This window comes from Alligator mississippiensis, chromosome 4 (assembly GCF_030867095.1).
Source record: "Alligator mississippiensis isolate rAllMis1 chromosome 4, rAllMis1, whole genome shotgun sequence".
In the NCBI taxonomy this organism is placed as follows: domain Eukaryota; kingdom Metazoa; phylum Chordata; order Crocodylia; family Alligatoridae; genus Alligator; species Alligator mississippiensis.
In genome coordinates this window covers 5,648,522-5,673,940 of record NC_081827.1, presented here as the reverse complement: position 1 = coordinate 5,673,940, position 25,419 = coordinate 5,648,522, and the positions used below count along the sequence as shown (strand labels likewise).

General features: G+C 44.8%; 1 protein-coding gene across 1 annotated transcript; it reads left to right on the top strand.

Annotated features, from left to right (window-relative positions):
* Positions 1–282: 282 nt before the first annotated feature.
* On the top strand, positions 283–23,447 carry CEP41 (centrosomal protein 41). Its single transcript, XM_019487637.2, has 11 exons — positions 283–388; positions 977–1,040; positions 6,200–6,247; positions 11,670–11,731; positions 13,177–13,246; positions 13,703–13,847; positions 14,454–14,608; positions 15,429–15,496; positions 16,273–16,387; positions 17,823–18,029; positions 18,907–23,447. The coding sequence occupies exons 1-11, from the start codon at positions 356–358 to the stop codon at positions 19,050–19,052; spliced, it is 1,113 nt and encodes a 370-aa protein (XP_019343182.1). The 5' UTR covers positions 283–355; the 3' UTR covers positions 19,053–23,447.
* The last annotated feature ends 1,972 nt before the right edge of the window (positions 23,448–25,419 follow it).

The window sequence follows — 25,419 nt, the reverse complement described above, 5'->3', positions numbered from 1 at the left end:
ATTCATTACATTACATTAATACATTACATTATATTACATTATATTATATTAATACATTACATTATATTATATTCATTACATTACATTATAGTACTGTGAGGCTGAGTGCGGCTGCCCGGTGCAGCGCCCCTCCCCGCCCCCAGGGGGGGCCGCCCCTCTCCGCGCCACAGGGCGGCCAGTGGCCGCGGCGTCCCCGCGCGTTGCCGGGCAACCATTGAGCGCTGGGCCCCGCCCCCTCCGCTCTAGGAGTAAGGCCTCGCGCCATTGGTCAGCGGGCCGGCGGCCGGCCAATAGGCTCGCGGGATGTTTGGACGTGAGAGGAGGGGTCTCAGTGTTCAGCTGCCAGTTTGAAAAGATGTCGGGACGGAGGCGCATCGGCGACCCCGAGGTGGGGCCTTAATGGCGGGGTGTGGTCCTGGGATGCGGACGTGGCCCAGGGGGGTGGGTGAGGGGTGTTGTGGTCCTGAGGGGGTCCGGGGTGGGGACAGGGGTCTTAGGTGGTGGGGGCAGGGAAGTTAAGGGTCCTGGGGGGGAGGGGTGTTGTGGTGCTGAGGGGGTGCAGTGGGGTGGCCCAGGGACGTGAGGGGTAGGTCCCTGATGGGGGAGGGGCTGGGGTATGGGGGGGCAGGAGTAATAGCGTCCGGGGCTGCCCCAAGGGTGGTGGGGTTTGAGGGGTCCTGAGGGTGTGAGGGGTGCAGCACCCTGGGGGTCCCAAGGGGTTGGGACTTGTGGGACCATGTCACCAGCCCTCCGCCGGGCTGGTCCTCGATGGCCGAGGCATGGAGCCCTGCCAGCTCGACGGCTTGGCCGTTCTCCACCTCCCCTCGCACCCTTTCCTTTTTTGACCCCTCTTTAGACCCTTCCCCAAATGACTCTCTTGAGGCTGACCCCGCCGGGGCTCGCAGCGTGCGGGGAAGGTGTGTTGACCTGCTGCTTTTTTTTTTTTTTTCTCTTCTTTTTTTTTTTTTTTAAATAGTATTTAACCAGGAGGATTCCCCAGAACCCTAAGTATCAGTATGTGAAAACTCGCCTCGATACGGGTAAGTGGGGTCAGAAGCAGCAAGTTAAATTTCAAACGGTAACAAATTCCTTTGCCGAACATCTCTGCCTGCCTATGTGAAGCCGGCTCCTCTGCGCGCGCGCTAGGAAATGACTTAATGGCCTCATCACAATGGGAGCCTTGGATGAGGTCAGACTCATGATGCAACAGTGCCTAGCAAAATGTATGGGCCTGGTTTTTCCCATTATTTTTGTATAAGTTGTTGTTTTACAAACAACTTGACATTTAAAGCATTACTTTAAAATGCATCCTAGTAGGCTTGTAGTGATGTTGTAGCCAGGACAGTTCAAGATATCTTTGAGAGGTGATACTTTAAGGTCAACTCTTGCTCAACAGCTTGTGTTAACGTCTCTCCCGGATAGACTGTTTTCCAATAAAAGAGGGCACGCGTTTTTTTGGTGATATAAGTCAGGGCTGTTCAGCTTCTAAGCAGCTGGGGGCTGCATGCTGTGAAGCCCCATTCTCCACTGCACCATGCTGTGCAGGTGCCCTAGCACCCACCCCCAGCTCCCTCACCACGGGTTTCCCCACTGCGCCCTGCCCCTGGGGCGGAAAGTGGAAGCTGGAGGAGAGAAGGGGAGCCTAGAGACCCTGACTGCTGCTGCAGCTAGTGCAGTGGGTATCACAGCAGCTGGGTTGGGCATGCGGTCTGTGAGCCACCAGTAGTTGGACAGTCCTGCCCTAAGTGATCATAGAATTACAGAAATGTAGGGCTGGAAGGGACCTCAGGAGACTAGTCTGGGATTGTCTTGATCCTGCTCAAGGCAGGAGGATCCTCCATGTATAAACCATCCTAGACAAGTATTTGTCTGACCTGCTCTTCCAAAGCTGGAGATGCCAGACCCTCTCGGTAGCCTGTTCCAGTGCTCACCTGCCTGCAGAAGTGAGAGAGAGCTTCCTAATCTCCAATCTAGATTTCCCTTGCTTCAGTTTAAGACCTTTGCTCCTTGTCCTTATGGGTATAGAAAATAATTTATCTCCCTCTTCCATTTAACCACCCTTCCCCTTTCAGTCATCTCCTCTTCAAACTAAATAATCCCAGTTCTTTCAGCCTTTTCTCATAAATCTTGGTTCCAAGGCCTCTCATCCTTTTTTGTTGATCTCTACTGGACTCTTTCTCTGATTTGTCCATGTTTCCTTGAAGTGCAGTGCCCCAGTCTGGCAGTACTCCAGGTGAGACCTCTGTTGCCAAATACAGGGGAAGAAGCATTTTCCGTGACTTCCAAATAGTGCTGCTATTAATACAGCCCAACATACTTTTGTGTTCCTATTAATACAGCCCAGCACATGTTTGGCTTTTTGCACCAAGAACATACTATTGCTTCATAATCAGATTGTCATCCACTGTAACCCTCCAGTTCTTCTCTGCAATCCTGCTGCCTAGCCAGTCATCCTCTAGTCTGTATTTGTACATGTGAGTGTTCTGTCCCAAGTGCAGGACTTTGCATTTATTGTTGAGTTTCATTTGATGAATTTCAGAGCACTTCTGCATTGTATCGAGGTCATTCTGAATCCTAGCCCTACCCTCCAGAGTGTCTGCAGCTCCAACCAACTTGGTGACACCTGCAAATTTTCTCATTCCTACCACCCAAATCAATAATGAATGTATTAAACAACACCAGACTCAGGATAGACTAACTCAATGCCTCTTCCCACTCAGATACCAGGCCATTGATAACTGTTCCTTGAGCATGATGATCCAACTAATTATGTATCCACCTTACAGTATAGTCGTCTAAACCAGCGTTTCCCAACTTTTTCCAATCCAAGGCACACTTACGCTTACATTCAAAATTTTCTGTGGCACACCCCTCCTCCCCACCTCCCCCCCTTCCAAAGTCATTAGAGTGTAGCATGGAGTACCATCTCGCATCTGTACACTGGAACAGCAACACAATACACTTTGGTTCTGTCCACAAAACTCATTTATATAAAGGATATATTTCATTTATTCATTTCTTTAATTTTTCTAACGTGTGACTTATTTTTCCAAAATTCCATGGCATACCTGTTCATTTCTGGTGGCACACCAGTTGGGAAACACTGAACGGCACTATATTTCCTTAGTTTGCTAATGAGAATGTCATGAAAGTCAGTGTCCAGAATCTGGCTCAAATAAAGGTATATCACATACACTGTTTTCCCTCCCTCCACTGTCCACTGAGCCCATCTCTTCATTATAGAAGGAAATCAGTTTAGTCTGGTATGACTTACTCTGGATGAATCTATGCTGGTTGTTTCTGATCGCCTTATTCTCCTCCAGATACTTAGAAATAGATTCCTTGTTGACCTCCTTCATGAGCCGCCTCAGATATCCAGGTCAGATTGACTGGTCTGTAATTCCCCTGTTCTTCCTCCTTCTCTTTCCTAAAGATGGGCACTATATTTGCCCTTTTCCAGTTGCCTGGGGCCTAATTTGCCCTCCGCAAGTTCTCAAAGATAATAGACAATGGCTCTGCAATTACCTCACCCAATTCTTTGAGTACTCCAAGATGCACCCTGTCCACCCCAGGTGTTGAGTATGAAGCTTTCCTCAGTTTCACTGGGAAAAGAAGCAACTGCCTGATTTCCCTCCCACTATTCCTAGCTATATGCCCTTGAACCACTTGAAATGATCTTCTTGCCTGGTTTTTACAACATTAAAATCTTTTTAGATAGGTATTAGGTTGCCCTCTTCTCTGCTTGAGCTGTCATCTTAATAGCCAGACTCTCCATGTTGACCTGCCGCTTTTTGAAACCATTTTGAAACCCTTGACCTGACTCATCTTTTTGAAACCCGTCGGTGTAGTAGATGCAGTAAATGCACAACTTTGCAGGGGAGAAGGGAAGTCATTATGTGATTACATAAGTTATGTTCATAAAAGATCTTTAGATATTTGCCTCTTCAAATTGCTGTCCAAACATCAATCTAAATATCATCAACTCTTCCATACACAAACAAATATTCCTACTTCAAATCTGGGGGAAGTCAGGACAAAGCAAGTAAGTCATTTGCCTAAAGTCACTCTGCAAATTTGAAACCAAATTGTGATTGGAACTAGAATCTCCTGGCTCTTGGTTCTGTTTCAGCTCTTCAGTTACTATCTTCCTCTGCATTTCTGGGATTCTGCACTTGGTCTTCTTATCTCTTATCACTACAAAAACAATTTTAATGCGATTTCCATTGAGGATACTTTCCTATACCTCTCCCTCATATTAATTATTCCTTGCATGTTATACTGAAGCAGAATACTGTATCGTATGCCACTGGTTTTTTTTCTTATGCTAGCAGGACTCAAAATTCCATGCAGTCGTCACCTGCTTATTAATAAATGCATTGAAGGCTGAAGCCTTGGATATGAGTGTTCATTTTGATCCTCTCTTTTCCCAACCAATCTTAGACGCACAGACTTTGCTCCAAAGTCTAAAAATCTGACCTCTATTCCAGTACTTCTCTCTCAGCATCCCATCTCTAATGACTGACAGTCACCCATCAGCCCCTTCTGGATGCTACCTGAATCAGTCATCTTTCCGAGCCTTCTCTTTATTCAAATATGTCCGTTTTGCATCTTAATTACTTCCTGGTCCTAACTATTGCAAATGCCCTCCTAGTAATCTCTCTTTCCTCCAAAGAGTCCAAAATGCTACAGCCAAATTGTACATACTTTCATGAAAAGGGGGCTGTTATTCCATCTGCCATCTTCAACAGCTTACTACCGTATCTGAATCAAATAAAAAAATAACTATTTTGTGGTAGAGATTGGATTTGCATTTAGTTTCCACAAGCTCAGATGAAGCATCTGAGGAGCTCCACGTTCTGTAGACACTGTTTATAAACTGTGCTGTCTTGAGTGTGCATGCAGAAGGCAGAACACCTTCCCTGAAAACCTTGGAATCCATACTGAGAAGTCAAAAAGCAACACAGCTCTTCTGTGAGGTCAGGATAAGTAATACTGGCTGGAAAAAGTTTTTGCTTTACTACACCAATGCAAGTCCAGAGTGATTCTGTAGAAGATAAGAACTGTTACTTTGCATTTATGCTGGTGTAACAGAGCAGAATTTGGCTTAGGAATACTTACCTGCACACATGGGAGTACTGTGGGGGGGAAATCACTTACTGGTCACATAGTACGATAGCATTGGAGCTAAGAATAGAATGCTGAAGTCCTGACTCCCAGTCCTTTCCTCTTATAGCAAAGTAGATGTCCTGAGTTACAGCCTTCTAAAAAATGTTCCTTCATTTTGCAAAATGCTGCCAAAATCACATGTGCTTTTAATTGGAAGGAGGCATTTTGGATGGAATTTGGAGGACCTCCCCTCTTCTCCCCCACCCAGTAGTTTCAGGAGCTCTGCATGTCTGGCTGACAGACTGTGGATGCCAATCCTTTTTTTTGCAGATTCAGCTGAAACTTGGATGGATGCATACTGCATAGTGGTTAAGTGAACACCTATTCTTTACATGCCTGAAAAGGAGATTGAGGTTTCTGCTAGCAACAGATTTTCCAACTATTTCTTGGAAAGTTTCCCCCCTTATGTACATTGTTAGATGTACTGAGCACCTTAATCCCAGGGCTGGTTGGCTGAGGCAGTCCATCAAGTCTCCTGACTCGCTGTTCAGCAAGATCTTTCATGAGAGATACAAGGGTTAAGTGGAGAAACTTGCAAATAAATGTGTGCTATGAAAAAGCAGCAGAACTGATTAATATCTACTGTGGCTACAAAAAAAAATGTGGTATGATGGAAGGTGGAGATGTTTATTTGCTTTGGCTTTTGTTGCCATAAAAATTGTTATGGCAAAACAGAGGCCATGTCTGTTTCCAGCCATAGCAGCCCAAGTAGGAGCAATGTTTGTGCCAGCTATGCCTTTATTGGGATAATGCAAAGCCTCCAAATATGGGAATCTCTGGGGCGTGTCTCTAAGCAGGGAATATGTCTCCCTTGTTGCTCATGTGGGACAATGGGTGACAGTGGATAACGTGTTTTGCCCAGCAAACCAGATCAGCCATACCGGGGTACATCCCAGCACAGCTAATCTGCCTCATTTGGCATTTGTTTATACTCTAAGATCTAGTCTCCTCCATTTATAAGTGTTTAAGCATAATGTTATATAACCCCTTATTGTAAAGAGCCTTTTTACCAAGTATTTACTCTGATTTGTAGGTAACAGCCTGATCAAATGCATGGAGAAATTGGAAGAGAAGAAAAGAAGTGAGTAACTTATGGCCTGGAGGGTCACAGATGGGTTAGTTCAAAGTGCATGTTCAAATCCTGCACCCTTCATTGTGGTCTTGAGGGCATCAGTTCTTTTCAGCATCTATGCCCAGATCTCATTAAGAGTAAACAGGAGCTACAAGCATCTAGTGCTGAGGCTGTGGCTATCCACCCTGTTTCTGTATCAGGTAGCTTTAAGTTTTCTTCCACAATCCTCAACAGCAGTGGTTGGCAACCTAAGGCCCATGGGCTGAATCTGGCCTGCCAAGCAATTTCATCCAGCCCACAGAGACAGAATATCAGCAGCAAGGGAAGTGGCGCCTGGGTCATGGGTATGGTGGTAGTAATTTAGTAGCTGGGGAAGTGGCAGAAGTAGTCAGGTCACAAGTGGCAGCCTGCCTTTGGGCCAAGCTGTGTTGTTTCAGCCCACTGCTTCTAAAAGGTTGCTGACCCCTAGTCTACAGATAAACCTGTATAAAGCATCCATGCAGACAGTTCTGGGAGCTCTTCCAGAAACCCTCTGGTGCCTTGTATCCTCTTACTAACCAGGATGGGTGCTGATAGGAAGGACAAAGGAGAAAGAGAAACTCTAGAGACTGAGCGGATCAGGTCAGGGCTGGTCTGGCGATAAGTGATGCTGTTCTTTAATACTGTTGTTAGTGTCTTAGACACCTGCCTAATTAAACATGTTCCTCCTAGGTTTTAAAAACAGCGGGTAATATTTATGCCCAAACTAATCTTCTTAGGCTGTCCTGTATTCCTCCCTAACCCACCTCCACCCTTCAAAGATCTGGAAAGGGAAGTCTCTAACCCCTCCCCATCAGCCCCCATCCACAAAAAATCAGAATAATTCCTCTTCTGATCCTTCTAATTCATCCCCTTTCCCCCCCACCGAATACTTTCTGGATTATGTGAAAATCAAAATCCATAAGGACTAATACAGTATTTGAACACTTCTCCCAGGGGCCCTTCAGCTGACGGGCAGCGTTTGGTATGGAGATGGATTGTTCCATGGAATTGACTATAGCTTTTCCCAACATAATGAACCAAACTAGACTGTAAATGAAATAGCTAAACATTCCCTGGGTGCAAGTTTCTATGCATCTTTGGAGCTAAGTGGTTTGGTTTCTTTCGCAGTTTATTATGCAGCTGAATCTGAAGCTTCGTTTCTATTAGACCAGTGGTTTTCAACTATTTTGTAGATTCAAGGCACTCCTCAAAGTCGAGGTACCTTTTGACAGACTTGAGGCCCCCTCAGAAAATACTGGCTCCTAGACTTCTTGCTTTTTAACTACGGAAAAATAGTAGAGCAGTTCTTCCATTGCAAAGAACTCAGACCCCAACAGGTCAGAATGTTTTTAACACCGCACTCCTATTTGAAATCTCTGTGTTTTATCTTGTGAATCATGCTTGCACATCTACCGGTGCTAGCACCCTTGAATGAATCGCACGGCACCCCAGGGTGCCACATCACCCAGGTTGAGAACCACTATGTTAAACTAATATGAGGACCCTTTAAGATCTGAATGAGCCAAATTCATTCCTGTGCAACTGCATTGAACTTGCCAGAGTGAATTGAACTTGTTATATTTAATGTTATAGATGTTGAAAACTGGTGGAAATCTAACTTGTTCTTCAGCGGTGTTTTGTATTTCATTCAGGTTTTGTCAGTGAAAATAAGCTGGTCATTTTCAATTTCTGTTTCTAGTCAGTTTTGCTTCTTTGTTCTCAGTGGCTGGAACAATCGTGCTTGTGTAGAAGGCAAGAGAATAATTTATATCTAAATAATACTGCTTTACTTTAAGGAGACTTGAAAATCAGTTTCTTCACATCATTAGGATTTTTTTTATGCCCATGTTCAGGTTTTTGTGGGTTGTTTTTTTTTAAAACTGTTCCATTAAATATCATAAAGTTCAGATTACAAGGCAGGTACTGACTGTATTTGGAACACAAATGTGCTTGTAGTTAAGTTTTTGGGCAAAATGTTCCTTTGCTTTTTGCTCCTCCCTCTTCTTTTTCTGTTTAAGTTGTGTGTCTTTTGGGAGAGTCAAAAGAGAAATTATCTTGTTTCACAACATCCTTTGTTGATTGGCTAAGATTTCAGTATTTAAAAAGCAGTGGCAGTCCTGTGGTATCTGTACCACAAATCTTGTTGTGCTTCTCTTCAGTTTTAAATCTCTGCTGCGAATCTCATTTCCTTTTATGAAGAAGTCCTCTTGTTAAATCCCAGTTCTAGAGCACAATAGAAATTTTCTCATCATGCTTTCTACTGAAAAGGCACCTTGTGTTCCCAGGTAATTTAGAAACTTCTTTGCCTTGATTTCTCATGGATAGATGACACCAGTTGGACACAACTTTAAATACCTAGTACAGTCAATTCTCTGTCTCTTCTGTAACCAGAGAGAGTTGGACTCAATACCGCAAATCCACTGGAAAATCAAAACTGATAAGATAGCTGAAACTGTGATTATTTGTCCTTTGGAGCACAGACTTGAGAGACGCTACCAGTGTCATCCGCTTCTTAAATATTGTTTTCTCTCATTGCTGAAGTACCAGACGTACAGAGCTTCCTAAATACTCAGTTGAATAATTACATTTTAACACCAATTCATTGATACATAATGTCAGAAAATCCCAATGGACCGGCCACAGTAAAGCCAGGTATGTAGTAGTGGTGGTGTGAGGGGCAGCATTTTTTCTGACCCTTTTGACATGTTTGTGGAGTGGGGCAGTTATGTGAATACTGGACTTGTTTGTGCTGAAATGAAGGGTTTAGAAAATGATAGTTTTCTGAGCTCAGAAAGGAAGTTGAGTTAATAAAGTTCAGAATGAGGTCTTGTAAAGAGTTGTGTGAACTGCTTTCAGTGTAAATGCATCTGGTTTGAAGAGAGTGAAAAAAAACATTTAGAAGTTGCAATGTGTGTTAATTAATCATTGTGATAAAAACAAGGTTCATCTGACTTGTTACATAAGGTTCAGCAACTTCAAACTGTAAGAAGGCCTATCTTTCATTTCTTGTATCCAGAAAAGCAAAGGTTTATCCTCATTCATGGCTGTGGATCTTGATCTTTTGGACAACGAATTATATTGACTTGAGAGTCCTGTGCTGGGCAAGTGAAACAGATTGGAAGAAAGGTGTTCTTGCTGCTATTGTGCTATTAGAAATACTCATTATTGGGCCAATGGCTAATAGCAGCTGTTAAGGTGCAGGCTCAGGGGTCCGAGCATAAAGCTCTGCATATCTTGCTGGGCTCCCGGCTTAAAATCTAATGAGGGTACCTCCAAATGTTACTGTTTCCCATGTGCATGGGGTTTGGCTGTTGTTGTGCAGACCTTGCATTTGAATCCTTTAAACCAAGTCTTTATAGACATTCTGAACTCTACAGCTTTAAGAAAAACTTCAGGTCTCATATACCCATGGCTTTTATCTGCTTTTCTTTGCCACAGATCAGTAGGGCATTTACTACCATGTAATTGGGCTTCAAGCTCTAGCGTCTCTTTCAGTAGAGTAGAAGGCTAAATTTATAGACTCTTCCCATGCTGTGATAGTGGATGTAGCTCAGCCAAGCCAAACATACCACCCCACCAAGAAAGCATGCGTTTAAGAACATATGAATAGAGATGATGGAAACTATTCACTGATTGTATGTGCAAAACCTGGGTAAGGTTTATGGTACCTCTTCTGTGTGACTGTCCTAGAGATTTGAACATCTGCTTCAACATGCAGCAAGTATAAGCAACAGCAATGCAACCCTTTAATTGTATGCAACCAGGACCTGTGGTGTGGTGAAGGAGGTTCTGTTCCCCTGGCTCTCTTAACCATCTGAGCCAAAAGACTGTTAATGAGAGAACTAATTTTATTGTCGGCTTTTGTGTTGGCTGAAATCAGGGTCGAATCCCACCAAACTCCCTTTGCATAAGCCAGAGACTAGCCAACAGATGGCAGGATTGAAACGTATTCAGCAGCCTGGATTTGATAACAACTCTGTGTTCCATAACCAGTCTTCCCCGCCAGCCCCTCCCCAACCCAAAGCCAGCCAGCTCCCCTGCTGGCACTGGGGCTTGTCTGGGGTATGTTCTTGAAAATAACAAATGCGATTTTGATAAGGATTAGTCCCATTTTTAAAGGTCTGTGATTTCTAAGGGGGAGTGTAGTGCAGAAGGAAAGAAAGAATGGAGGATTAAGGCATGCCTTGCTTTCCTTCCTTCCCCCCCACCCTTTCCTTTTTTTTTTTTTAAAGAGCCCTGGATTATAGATTAGAGGATGGAATATGGCTTTTGTGTGTTTAGTTAAGCACGCACAACCTTGTTTCAACAGCTGCAGAATCCAGAGCTGGAAATGCCTTGTTAGAGCATCTCCTGTATTTCCCTGCCAATGCAGAAATGTCCCTTATTGCTTATTCTCCACTGTTCTGTTCTGTCCCGTCTAACTTGAAATATATTAAAGAGGTTTCCGTTGCTTCCCTTCGGAAGAGTGTCTCATGTCAGGAAGCTTGTCCAACCTTCACCTGTTGTTCGTAGTCGTCTCTCTCAATCTCTCTTGTTATTAAATATCTCTTGTTGCTAAATATGTCTTCTTGCTTGATGTACAGATATTTTGAGGAGGCAAACAATCCCACATCTGCTTTTATCATCACTCGGTCAAAAGAAAAATTAATAAAGCTAAATACATGCTGGTCCCTCCAACAGCTTGACCATTTTTTTTTACGTAGTACTGATGTAACTTGTACAGTTGCTTTCTGGTAGTGAAGTGTACCTGAATGCAGACGTTGTATAACGGTCACTTATTTTTGAAGTTCCAGCTGAAAATTTCTTTGCTTTTGTAGAGAATTCATATTGACAAACAAGGGAACCAAAATCTGACTTTCTTTAACTTACAATAAAATGGGAAGATCTGAAGCAGCTTAAACAATAAAATCGCAGTAATGTATTCTTTGTATGTGACTGCTTCCAGAACTTAAAGTTCTGGGACAGAGACACTAACTTTTCTGTAAACGGTACAATAAAAATTCAGGTCACAGAACATTGCTTTTGACTTAAGAGGCTCCATAGAAGTGGTGAGATCTGAACGAGAACAGGAGGGGAGTTAAGCACTTTGAATGGCTTTCCACTGTTTAGCTTAGCTTCAAATGACACCATTTGGGGATGGGAGGAGCGGGGGCTGTTTGGATCTGTCCCTCCCCTTTCTAATCATACCTGTTAAGAGACAGGATCTCTCTATAATTGATATTTTTCTCAGCCCTTCATGTTGGTTCTCATGCTCCCTATAACCTGTGTCAGCCTGAAATTCTAGTCCCTTTAAAAACCTGATGGGTCAGAGTCTTTACAATAAGAGCTCTTGTTGAGCCTCATAGTTTGGTATTTAGAGGAAATGGGGATGGATATAAAGACATGTTTCTTTCTGTTTTTCTCTTTAAAGATTACAGACACAAAAAGGATGAGCTATTCAGAAGATTAAAGGTGACTACTTTGGCCCAGCTGGTACGTACACCTGTTTCTAACCAGTTTGTGATAATCACCTATATTTGCTAATTATGATTAGGTTCTTGTTGGCAGAACTTTGTACATGATATGATGTGTGTACATGTACTTGAAGCTGTTTCTGGAGACCTATTTGTATTCGTGGGTTTTGCCCTTTCCTTGTGGCTTTCTTTTGGCAGAAAGTTGAAAAAAAAGTGAAAAATCTAAGCCAGACTTCTAGAATTGCAGATCATTTTCTGCTGTAACTGAAAGCAGTGGCAACTGCACAGTCTCAGAACCTTTGAAATGAAGCCTTAGGTGTTTCAAGAAGGCATCCAGAAGAAGTGAACCATTCTGGAAATTTAGTTCTCTCCATCTGTGAAATGGGGATTTTCTTAATGAAAGAAGCAGCATATCAGATTGCGCGCTGGTCACAACTGCGATCCATCAGCAATTATAGGCCAAAAGGTTGTTTTTAAGGTTCTTTTTAATGGAAGAAATATGGCGCACTATGGAAAAAATATATAAGAAAAGAATGAGAAGACAAAAATGCAAAAGCCCACGAGTTTGTCACTAAAAGTATTCGTTAAAAGAGTCAGGAAAACCTGAAAGGGAGATGTGCACTTCTGGAAAGAGCACAGAAAGGAGCTTAAACTTGCCTGGATAGAGGCTCCTAGAGAGAAACTGTCATGTGGTTCATCCAACTGACTTCAATAGGATTACAGCAGAGAATTGATTATTCAAAAAGGCAGTTAACCAGAAGGTTTTGAATTAACAAAACCATAAGCCCACAGTTGGGCTTGGCTTCTCAGAATAGCAACTACATATTTTTTATTTACTAGCACTTTGAAATATTTTAAAACATTGTACAGCACCATATAGTTTTTCTTGTTTTATAATATTTACTGTGCAGTACAGTAATTATAGTTTTCAGGACTCCATACTGTAGTGTTTGATTATCTGGGAAGCTTGATTATCTGGAATGACGGTGCCACTAATTATTCTGGATAATCGACAGTTTATTATATCTACATGGGGGAGGGTTGCAGGCTTGAGCCTTAAGTGATGCATGGATGGGTTCAGTGCTGGTCACCTTTCAGGATTGATCTTGCACATGGTACAAGATTGACCCTGCAATGCTGTGATTCTTTCCTCTAAGGCAGGGTGGGTTTTGAAATGTGTAGCCTGTTACTTGAAAGGCAACTTTTTAAAAATGTGTTGGGACAAGCTGGGACTGTTGTGGAATGAATTGGGTCTTTTCATTCTGAAATTGGATTAGTTTTTCTTTTTAATAAAGATGCCAGTTGCTTTTTGGCCTGGGGCAGGGACTTATAGGTGAGAAGTAAAACCAACAGAAGGGGCAGTCTGATTCAGTGCGCTCTGATATACCTGGATCTCTGAAGAATTGGTTTTGCTGCCTCATGTTCCAAAAGAGTCTTGGACCAAGTTTTGTTTGTTTCTTCCAGGTCATCCATGTCTCTTCCCTGTCTGATAAAACGTTAGAAGTGACAGCTGAGGAAATCCAAAAGCTGGAAGGTAATGCTCTTGACTGAGGAGGGAGATCTACATCCTTGTTTCCAGCTTGAGCTGTGCCCTTTGAGGCTGGAGTTCAAGGCCTTGGCAGACATCATGCTGGCAAATCCTTCTGGCAACGCTGGCCCTGTTATTCCCATTGTAATTCTCTAGTGTGGGATGTATTTGACTGTCCTTCCCGGTCACTTTTACTGGATGTATGTCTTCTTGCACTCTGCCCTGCAATGTTCCCTCAGAAATGAAGCCTGCTGTTCACCTGGTTAATTCTTCTAGGTCCTAACAGCTAATAGTTTTCACCCACCCACCTGCCAAGCAGGAGAACTTCTGTAGTGGAAGAAGAATCCTTGCGTTTTGTAGAAATGGTCCAGAGTTTATAATCCGGGTCTAGGTCCAGACTTCTCCCAGTGGTCTGAGAAACTGCTCCACAATTCAATTTTTTTCAATATCTTTTTTTTTAAGATGGTGATGGCATCGCTTCAGATGGTGATGTTCAACTCAAAGCTGGGACAAATGGGAAGGCAAGCCCTATTGAGAACCCACCTAGTCCAGTCCTATTCATAAACAACACTGGCGGTGGAGAGTCTCATCGGTCTACTTTGCAAAGGTATCCGATAGCAATGTACAAAGAATGGCTCTCCTCCCTTTCTCCCCGCACTCCCCCCAACGCACATGCGTGCACGCACGCACTATATTCCGCCTATGTCCCCCTGTGCTTGGAGTACTCCTTTTGTCACTGCCAAGCCTCGCACACAGTAAGTGTCCCAGAATTCCAGTAACCATCTTTAAATCACTGTCAGTAGCTACTTTTCATGGACCAGTCATCAAGGTAATGGCTGATCCCAAGCTCTCATATGACAAAATCACCCTCTCTTCTGAAACCATTTGTGTGTGAATAATTCATTGGTTTTGTTTCTTGTCAAAATGTCTGGGGCTCAACTTGCATCAGATGAGGCTGAACTCTGGATGTTCAGTACTCCGTAAACTCATGGGGGAGGCTAGTTACAAAGGGAATCAGTCTTCTAGAGAAACAGAGGACAGTCTGTCTGAAGTGGTCCACGTGATTCTTTGAAGTGTGATAACAAACTTGGAAGAGAGATGGAAACTGTCCATTGGACAGGTTACTAACTGGAAAGTATCCTGATCTTAATAAAGAGGCAAAGAATTGCTGACAGCCGATTCTGATGCAAACTCTCATTTTTTCCTCCTATAGCCTGATAAGTGGTGTTGGTGAGCTAGACATACACAAAGACACGCCCAAGAAACCTGACACTAATGATACTAAAGATGGACCTTATCCTGATTGCCCCTTCCTGCTGCTAGACGTACGGGATCGAGACGCGTACGACCAATGTCACATTGTTGGAGGTAAGGGAGAGATGACCAGCATGGGATTCCCATGAGGAACCTTCATCATTGTCCACTTAGTTGCAAACTATGTTCAGATTCTGGCCCTTTTAAATTTCTGCCTCTAAAATGGGCATCGATGAGTGCCCAGTGCCAGTTTATTTCTCATTAGTAGTGAGTCCCATCCTGCAACATGAGACATCAACTGGTGCCTGAAGTACAGAGCACCTGTGCAGGGAAGAATGGCATAGGGCTATGCACAGTGTGCTCTAATGCTGATGAGGGGGGCCTTATAGGGGACCATTGGAAAAGCCATGCTTAGAATAGTGACTGTGCCCTGCCACTTCCCTATTCCAGTTCCAAATTGGCAGACAGAGGCAGTGTCTGCCTCTTCAGGTATAGAGCAAGCAAAACCAGCAGAAGAGGGACCCGGGAAGTCTCAAGCTGATAAGAATTTCCAAGATGTTATCTCTTATCAGCCCTGTAATCCCTCTGTCTGGCACTGGGAAGGGGGAAGCTGAGCTGAAGTTAACCCTTGTTCATTGGGAACTAAGCTTATGTTCCCTGGATGGGATATGTCTGCCTGCTTCTGCAGCACTCCTGAGGGCACTGCTGTCAAGCATGCTCTGCTAGCCTGCTTCTCTTCCACATGCCAGAGACTGAGATCTTGTGAGGGGCAGCCTCACTGCAGCTTCTCTGCCTTATTTCTGAGTTTAGCTTGGGCACTACAGGAGCAGATAGGTGGGGTGTGCTGGAGAGTGACACCTTACAGTGGTCACCTTAATTCTAAACTGATGGACAGGAGCAGACATTCCTTAAACCTTTTCTCTTGTCTCTGCAGCGTATTCCTACCCAATCGCAACATTATCCAGGACCATGAATCCATACACCAATAATATTCTGGAATATGTATCCTTTGCACGGCCCTGGATCTCAAGAGAAACAAAGTTTCGGCAAAACAAAAGCCAGGAGTTCTTCACTGACCTTAATGGGACTACATTAAGCCAGTAGGAATTCATGTTTTCAGGGGCAGCAGGATGGGACCCTACTGGGGTGCACATGATTTAACTGATGCTGGGGTTCTGTTCCCTTTGCTGAGCACCTCTGCTGCTGAGAAGCAGGCCTTATTAGCCTTGGCAAAGTACTATGCTAATGTGACTATCTGTGCAGCTTTTGGGTGTATAGCCAGCTTGGGGCATTTCTGCCCAGTGCTGCCTTTCACCATATGGGCTTACCCAGCTTTTCTCCTGCAGGAACCATAGCGCAGTTTGGCCTCTCTGAAGGATCGAGAGGAGATTATCCATCGGAATTAAGTGGACAATTTTCAAAGCTCTAGATTTCCATAGACCGTGGGAGGGAGGGATGTGTGTAGGCCTCACTTCTTACTGTTGTCTTCTATGTTGCTAGATGAACTAGCAGAACTGCCCTGGAACAAGATCTTCTCAGAGATTGAATTCCAGAATGGGGGAGTGAGCTGTGCCCTTCCTGGACTGCTAATGTTAGGTTGCAAGAGGGCCGTGTGAAGTATTCTTGCTTAGTAACCACACAGCCTGGCAATTTTCCTGCTTTCAGATTGGGTCCTCCTGCATCTTTGTTGTTTTTATAGCTTTGGGAAGATCTCAACTATCTGGTTCAAATTAAGTCTCTGAAAAATGCATAGGATCTTTAACACCACTGCCTGTCAGAAAAACGCCCATGGAAAAATCATCATCTTGTACGATGACGACGAGCGAATAGCCAGCCAGGCTGCCACCACTATGTGCGAGAGAGGCTTTGAGAACGTATTCATGTTATCTGGAGGTGAGGGTTTTTTTCTGGCAGATCAGTGCAGGGACTTGGCTAGGGATTGGGGTTAGCTCTGCCTACATAACTCCATCAGTGTATCTCAGCCCTAAACAACTACATTGTGACTGCTCAGAGCTCTCAAGGGGAGGCATCTGTCATTTTTTTTGAATTGTGGGTTGGTTTGGTGAAGTGTCTCGTAGGCACTGGGGATTTTTAATGAATTCTCCCACCAGTTCTAATGCTGAAAGCCCTGGTATAAACAGGAAGCAGTGCTGTCATGTGAATGAGTGAACCTTGCTCACAGCAGATCGGAAGGCTGTGGTGGTCTTAAATTCTGACAGCTGATCTATGCTAGCACAGCCCACGCCTGCCAGGGCTGGCAGTAATGGAGAACTCTCAAAGGCACACAGGTGCTAAAGCAGCCGCGGGAGAAACTGTAAACAAGGTTTAGGAGATACCACAGAATCATGACACTTTGCTTGCAAATGATCTAAAATAGGTAGTTGGGTTTTTAACCCCAGTCCTCAGAGATTGCAAACTGGTGCACAAATCCATCCCACCACAGAGTCTTTGATTTACTTCTTTCGCTTTGATTTAGTTCCATCACATGGCACCACACCATGTTAGCTTTCACTGAGAGCAGCCTGACATCCTGTCTTCCCATTATCTCCAAGCATTTCTAAAGTTCATGAGAATCCAAGATTGGACCTCTTAGTTACATTAGTATCCCTTCAGTCCTTTGCTGAAGGGTAGAGACCCTAAATAATATGGTGGTGGAAGCATTTAGACTTCTTTCCCCTCTTACACCTTGAAATCTGCAGTCTCATCTTTGAAAGCCTAATCCTTGTAGCTGCTTTCATGACTGGATGTTTCCAAGGATTTTCATCGGCTACAAATTGTAATACTTCATGCAATAGCCACCAGTTTCCATTGGGCAAAGGCCAATTTTTTTTCAAGGACTAATTCTACAAAATGCCAAATATTTACAGCTTCTGCTGAAACTTGGGGGAGTTGGGAGTGCTCAGTACCTCTGAGGCTATTGGTGAAAAGCAGAGGCTTGCGACTTTTTTTTTTTTGCTGCAACCCTAAATCCAGGTTGCGACCTCTGCCGCCAACTCACTCATGCCTGGTGGTGCCAGCAGAGCCCGGGTCAGGCCGGGATCATGGGGGGCAGTGGCGGCTAGAGCCGCATGGACTGTACGCTGGGAGAGCCCCACAGGTGGGAGGGGCAGAGCCCCCCATGAACCTGTTTTGGGTCGCGACCCGAGGTTGAGAGCCACTGGTCTAAAGACTTCAACAGTTTAAAAAAAACACTGTTATGTAGATGCAATTAGGGGGCAAGAATCAGAGAAACTCTGCTTCCCACTTCTGATCCAGAGACAGATATATTCAAAAGGGTTGATCAAGCACTGCAAATGATGGATTATTGTATGCTCTGTATTGCCCGCAGGTCTAAAAGTCCTCGCACAGAAGGTGCCTGAAGGACTAGTCACTGGCTCATTCCCAACATCCTGCCAGTTGATGACCCAAACTGGCTGTGCCCGAAAAAGGGCCAGCCCTAAAGTGCCACCCACACCCGCTGAGAATAAGTGGAGATTTACTACAGAAGATCTACAGAAGATAAAGTGCTACCTGGAAGAAGAGCAGATCCCTTCAGGTACTGCCAGTAAGACCCCTTGACAAACTATGTGATTTTTGCCCGTGTGGCACTTGAGTTTGCAAAGTTCCTACAGACTGTCTTCTGAATTGGCTATTGCACCACTTTCTGATTGTAATCAGGTGTCTGGGGAAAGGAAGTCAGGATTTGGCCCATAAATTACTAAAATCCAAGACCAGTGTATTGGCAGGTGTGTACCAGGCCACCCAGAATTTAGGAACCCATGGTCTGTTTTGGTGAAGCCTTTCCATTTCTTTCTCACGCTTGTCGCTAGAACGTGGTTATATGGCTTCTTCTCCAGCTACATCAGTGATGGGGGATTTTGGGGCGGGGCAGTAACGGTACATGTGTCAGGAGCAGAACCTGCCCCGTGAGTCTTGAAGAGGGCGTGACCACCTAAAGGAAGGCTGAGCACAGTGATGATGGTAGCAGCTGTGAGTGGGGTGTGGTGTGGTTTGCTAAGGGTCTAAAGTACAGAAGGATTGTGAGCTGGGTGTTGACCCATCTGCTGACAACCTTTATGGATGCTGGAAACAAGTGGCCATGGCAGATATTCACCTCGTCCCTCCCTGAGTAATTTCTGAGCATCCTCAAAGGGCAGGCATTGGGCAGCCCTAGAGCAGGAAGGGCATCTTACAACACTGGCCCTGCTTGTCCCACATCCTGCTGCTTTGTTTTCAGTAGATGGCCACTGCCTTGAGGAAACATCAAGGTCTATTAGGTAATTGGTCTAGAAGCTTACAATTAAAACTCATACCAAAGTGTTATTTGCATTCCAAGCTCTTCTGGCTCAGGCAGCACCCACCCCCTGCTGAAACAAAATTGCTCTGTATGCTTGTGCACCGCTTCACATGGGTTTCTGGTCTCTCTTCCTCAGACCGCCTTAGCCGTGGTTCCTCGGGCCGGGACTGCAGGGCCTCTACTGTGAGGAGCAGCCAGAACCTCTCCACCGCCAACTCAGCTAGCTCCCTTGCCACCCGCTCCTTCAGCAGCGGCAGTCTGCAGAACAAACCCTGGAAATAAAGACAGCATCTCCTTTCCATTGAATAAATGAATGTCCCAGTACATCCTGCTCAGTACATCCTTTTGTTGTTTTAGGAAGCTGCTAAGAGGAAGAAAAGAATGGTATAAGACTAGCAGACGGGGAGAGGGCGGGGGGTCCAAGACGCCTGACATTCAGTAGGACAGGAAAAAGTACAATTTTATAAGACTTCTCGTAAAAGGACAATGTCAGGTCAAAGTCGTTGGAATGGTGAATTTGGGGAGGGCAGGAAGAGCCCCTGACCAATGGAAGCGGTCCTGTGAAATGTGTAACCTAAGGAAAAGCCAGTTGAATTTGTGCTTGTAACAATTATTCTTTCCAGCGTCCTGCGCAGCACTGCAGCATCATGCTAATAAGTGAGACCTTGGGAGATGGATAGACCAGAAACTAACTGCACACACAAATCCTGGTGTCTACCTGAAATGCTGAAACTGAACAAACAGCCAAAATGGTGAAGAGTGAGAGACTTGAGAAACATCCTTTTTTTTTTAACCAATGAAATGTATTTCTTATAAGGGCATTCTTGTAAATATGCAGCATGCTGTTTTGAACCTGACGGTGTCCCTTTCCCTACAGTACTGTTTACAAAATGCTTCTGTATTTTTAAAATTGAGTTGGGGCAGGGAAAAGATTTTTTTTTTCACCCCTTAGAGTTTTGAACACCTGTTTTTTATGATGTTTTATTTGTTTCATGCTGAAATTGTAATATGCTGGTTATGATGGAAGATGCTCTATTCTGTACTGCTTGTTTCCTAAAGGAGTTTAGGAAGCAACTTTGGGCGTGATCCTGTGATGTTCTGAGCAGAAATTTGATTGACTTCGCTCGCAACAGGATAAGCCATCAAGGTACAGACTGGTTTAAATCCATGCCACTGAATTGCTGTTGGCTGGGGACTGAAGTAGCAGAGAGAAGTACAAAGTGAGTAAGGTGGATGCCCTGAAACTCTTTGTTGCTATCTTCCTTATGACATCACAGTGTTGTGTGAAGTAAATGCACCAGGATTCAGTGTGAAGTTTGTGCGACCGTGTTGCAATGTCAGGTCTTGTCATGATTGGCTGGCCATTTCCAGCTCTTCTACTTAACACAATGTTTTTCTCCTTCCTTCTGTCTGGGGAGTGAGGAAGCAGAGGATGTTTCTGGCTGCCTGAAAGGCTCTTGGCTTTTCTGTCTGACTTAGCTCATTCGCCTGCTCTGTCCTGACTTGCTTGGGCAGTAGCAGAATGGCTCTGAACAGAGCTCATCCGCTCTGCCCAAGGCAGTTTCTCACCTGACGTGGTCTCTGACTGACACACTGCGGCTTTTCTGAGCTGCTTGGAGCCAGAGGCTGAAGATTGCCCCTCTAGACAGACTGAAGGCCAGAAGTTAATCAGCCTGCCTTCCAGGATCGCAATAAAAGAGAGGAGGCAGAAGAATTTCACTTGATATAGAGCAGGGTCCTTCACTGCAGCTTTAGTGACTAGCAAGGAAAGGCTTGAAACTTTCTCCCTGTATCTGCTCTCTGCAGCTGTCTTTTTGGGGAGAAGGGGTGCGGACAACCGTCCAGTTACCAATATGACGTTCCAGCAAGGCTTCTTGGTACTAGGAGCTGCCGAATCTTAGTGAAGCTGAGTCTGGTGACTTACTAGGAAACTGAAGGCTGAATGGAGAGGGTGCTGAAGTGTGAATCCAGATGCCATTAGTCAAAGATAAGTGCTCCCAGCCACAGCATCACTGGCTTGTACTTCTCTCTTGTAGTGTCTGGATAGAAATTATTTGATGCTCAAGCAGGGTTAGGAAATAGTGGGAACCAGCTGTTGGGGCAGTTACTTAGGAACTCCTGCTTTCTGCCCGTTTGTCTGCAGTATTATTTGAATGTAGTCCAACTACTCTTGTCTAAATCAGGCAAGAACAGGCTCCCAGTTCTCCATGGGTACACATCAGCTGGAGGTAGCCGTGCTGGAAGCACAGGCTTACGCAAGATGGCAGCATTTTAATCCTTTGCCACCAGCGCAGGTGTGTGTGTGGGTTTTGGGTTTAGATGGGAGTGAAAAGGTGTTAGATGGTCACTCCTGCTTCTGGAAATTGACTGTGATCTCTTAACAGGCTCCCACTGGCTGTCTCCAGTGCCTCAGAGGCAGTGGTTGGAAGCCATGGAAGTTACTCATTCAGGACCTTTAATCTGAATCCTTCACAAAACAGTGATTGCTTGGTTAACTTTCCCAGGACCAGGAACTGGTGTTTTGACTTTTATCCTACTTAGCATTGTCAGAGTGCAGGGGACTGATGTGTAATGTGCTGAGCGCCCTCATTTCCCACTGACATCAGTGGGCATTGAGGATATTCACCATTCTGTCAGGACCAGGCCGCTAGTCATCACCAGAAGTTCATGTGCGGACTACTTTTGAGGTGTAGGACCTGTCATTGTATTTATATGGCCAACAGCTTTGTGTCCTTAAATGTGAAGGCTGTAAACAGATTCACTTCTCTCTTTCCTTACAGAACTAGTGTGTGGCACTGGTCTGTGGACTGAAATGGAGGGTAGATTCCCTGCCAATGTGAATAGTCTCGCTCTTCCGAAAGAGACGCTTTGTTCTGCTGTAACATGCCAAAAAAATCCATGCTTTTCAACCACCGAAAGAGCAGACGTTGTTCAGTGGGCTGGCTGGGTGGCATAGATAGGCAGGTGACAGCTATGAGGATGCCGGTTGTAAGGTGACCACGTGCTACAGAAGAACGTGTGATCCCAGACCTGCACAGCTGGTTCACCTCATAGCTCTGAGCCAGAAGCAGTCTTCTGTGCTCAGCTCCTACCCATACAAATGACTCCTACTTCTAGAGGGGGACCTGCATAAATTCCTTTGAGGGAGGTATTCCAGAGGTGCCAGCCAATATTTATCCCAGCCCATCTCACCCCAGGCCCTTCTGAGAGCCTAAGAGCTACATTTGGCGTTTTTGTAAATTTTCATTAAATACCTATATTTTTATATGTAACAAACCCTGATCACAATTAAAATGGAGCTCCCTGCTCCCTAAGGAAGTCTGTGAAGTTGCATTTTAACTGGTACAATTGGTTTTTACAGGGTTTTCTGTGCATGTATTTTTGGGTTTATGAGAAGTTCTGGATTAAAACATTAAGTGGATTTGGAGGCCCGGATACTTCTCTTGGATTTACCTATAGGTAGGCAGAAATTTCTGCCCAATAAGTCTTTTAGATTATGTCAATTTTTGTCTTATTTATCTCGTAGTCTGATTTTTATGTTATCACATTTCTAGTAAGAGATTTGGGGGGGGGGGTTCATGGATTAATTTATATTTAATGAGCTAATGAGGCAATGACTTTTGCTGACTTTGGGCTCATCATTTTTTTACTGATCAGTGGTAATACAAGTCTTTGGAGAGTAACTGAATTGTCTGATCCCAAACTAGGGAACCTGTGAGTACACATTTTCCATCCTGCCTCTATTCTGTGGCATTGAACAAGTCACTTAAATTCTTTGAGCCTCACGGTTCCCATCTGTAAACTGGGGCTCATGATCCTTCCTTCCCTTAGAGGGATGTCACCATGAGGCTGTACAACACGATATTTGCAAAAGGCTCAGAAAACACATTATCATTTTAGGAAAGCATCACATAAATGCCAAGTATCTTATTGACTTTGGCCATCTAGGGTAGAGCACTGACGCACACTAGTGTGCATCTGATATTGATGGGCTTAATTCACTCCTTCCCTCTGGCTTGTAAGACTTCCCCCTTTTTCCTTGCTGTCATGAAATAAAAACTTGATTGAAACAGCATCCCCCACAGAATCGATTAGCTTCTCCTCTAGGATAGTTTATCGTATTATTGCACCCCAGAAATTTGCTACATCAGATCAACGTAGCAGAATGATTTAAAATATGTCCTGCAGAGGTAAGGACAGCGCTTAAAACACTGGGACTAGCATCGTTCTAACCGATCCATCTTTTATATGGAATAGTAGGTATTTAAACAGTGCAAGCATCCGGGAATATTAGGCATATTCAGGAAGCAGAAGTGAAATGCGGCCAGTTTAAAATTGGGAATGAAATCTGTCAATTATGCAGTTGGGAGGTGAAGAATGTCTTACCATCTACTGTCCAAAATCTTCTGGGGTACCGAGAAACCCTCCTCCACTTTCGTTTTTAATTGGAGGGAGGGCACCAATCTGAATTGTTTTAAGGTCTTTTTAATCCAGGTAGCAAACAGACAGCTAAAATGTCCCACTTTACCCCCTTGTTGTTGTTGTGCGCACATTAGGTTAACTGTCTTATGACTTGGCTGGTATCTTTTGTTTGGGGTGTGGGAAGGGAGTGCATAGTTTCTTTACAGTCTGGTTTTTAAATGGCTTCATTCAATAAAAGGCAAATGATGCAGCATGGATCAGTATCTTTTTGCTTTAAATTTATAGGGACAAAGGGCAAACTGGACTGTACGTGCAGCAATGGGTTGTCAAAATGGATCGTGGCTTGGACCTTCTCCCTACCCTCCACGTGACAAGAGAATCAACAGTAGGGTTGGGAGAGGATAATAATGGAAATAAATGGTTATCCACAAAAGAGGGTTTCAGTATATGCGGGGCAATGAAAGCTTTGCCCAGCATGTATACGACCTTGGTTCTCAACCTTTTTAGACTTGACGCACTTCATGGAAAATGCCAGCTCTTAGTTTTCACTTTTTTTTGGCTACAAAAAAAAAATGAGCAATTTTGTTGCAAAGAGCTCAAAGACCACAACAGGTCAGAATGTCTTTGATGCTGTGGATTCCCATCCCTGGGTTTATCGTATGAATCAGCACTAACGTTATGTGGCATCCTGCATCACCCTTGAAAGGATCTCAAGGCACCCCAGGGAGCTGCAGCACCCCGGTACTGGTGTAAGCTATTGCTGCCTCCCCTTAGTGGTGAGAGAAGTTCATCCCATTCAGTCCAACCAAGTTCTTTGTTACTGAGATTGCCAACACCGAAGACAACTGGTGTTTTCATTTACGACATTTTGCTTGCCCAGTAAGAACAGGGTTGACCCTATCTGTGTGTGACCCTACTGGCCATCAGACAAGACTATAAGGACTTTGGCCAATGCCTATCTCCCTTGACCTGACCCAGGGTCTAGTCAGCTCTCTCTTCTCTTGCAAACCAGAATCTAGTTTTGAGTGGAGCCAACAGCTCAGTTGAGTCCACTCGAGACTCAGTTATAGATGAGTGGCTCAGTTTCTACCATCTTTGGCCATCGCCACAGAGAGGTACACCTCCATCACACAGGCTTGTAAGGGGGCTGTTAGGAAAGCTAAGGCAGATACAGAGCTAGGGCTAGCATCAAGGACAACAAAAAGTCCTTTTTTTAAATACATAGGGAGTATGAACAAGGCGCGGGGTAACGTGGGGCCCCTGCAGGATACGCTAGGCAATCTGGTGGTTGCACCAGAGGAAAAGGCAGATCTTTTTAACAATTTCTTTGCCTCCATTTTTTTGTGCAGGGACCAGGACTCCCCCACTGAGATTCAGGACGGACTCAGGAGAAACTCCGCCAGGCCTAGGGTCGGGGAGGACCAAGTTAGGGAACTTCTGGACGGTCTGGACATGTTCAAATCAGCAGATCCTGATGCTCTCTACCCAAGGGTGCTGAGGGAATTGGCAAGAGTTATCACAGGGCTCCTGGCACGGCTTTACGAGCACTCATGGTGCTCTGGCGAGGTGTCAGAGGACTGGAAGAAGACCAATGTGGTCTCCATTTTCAAAAAAGGGAGGAGGGAGGAGCTGGGCAACTACAGGCCCGTTAATCTTCTCAAAGAGTTTTCCCAGGGTCGAAGTAAGACTATCCAGGAGCACGTTTGTGATGGACCAGCAGAGGGGATGATGCTCAGGGGCAACCAGCATGGGTTCATTAGGGGCAGGTCCTGTCAGACCAACCTGATTGCCTTCTACGATCAGGTCACAAAATCCTTGGATGCAGGTGTCGTGGTGGACATAGTCCTTCTGGACTTCAGGAAGGACTTAGAAACTGTCTTCCACTCCATTCTCATTAAAAAGCTAGGAGACGGTAGCATTGATGCCTATGGTCAGATGGGTCGCAAATTGGCTGGAGGGCCGCACCCAGAGAGTGGTGGTGGACGGGTCATATTTGACCTGGAGGGAGGTGGGCAGTGGAGTCCTCCAGGGCTCGGTCCTCGGGCCCACACTGGTCAATTTTTTTATTAGCGACTTGGACGAGGGGGTGAAAAGCACCCTGTTCAAATTCGCTGACGACACCAAGATCTGAGGCGAGGTGGGCATGCCAGAAGGGAGGGACAGGATACAGCGGGAATTGGAGGAGGCTCTGTTCCCCCAGACACCACCCAGGGCTACTAGGAATAAC

Coding starts and splice junctions, on each gene's coding strand:
- CEP41 (XM_019487637.2), top strand. CDS start 356: ATGTCGGGACGGAGGCGCATCGGCGACCCCGAG. Junction 389..976: donor GGCGCATCGGCGACCCCGAG/GTGGGGCCTTAA, acceptor TTTTTTAAATAG/TATTTAACCAGGAGGATTCC. Junction 13,848..14,453: donor CATCGGTCTACTTTGCAAAG/GTATCCGATAGC, acceptor TTCCTCCTATAG/CCTGATAAGTGGTGTTGGTG.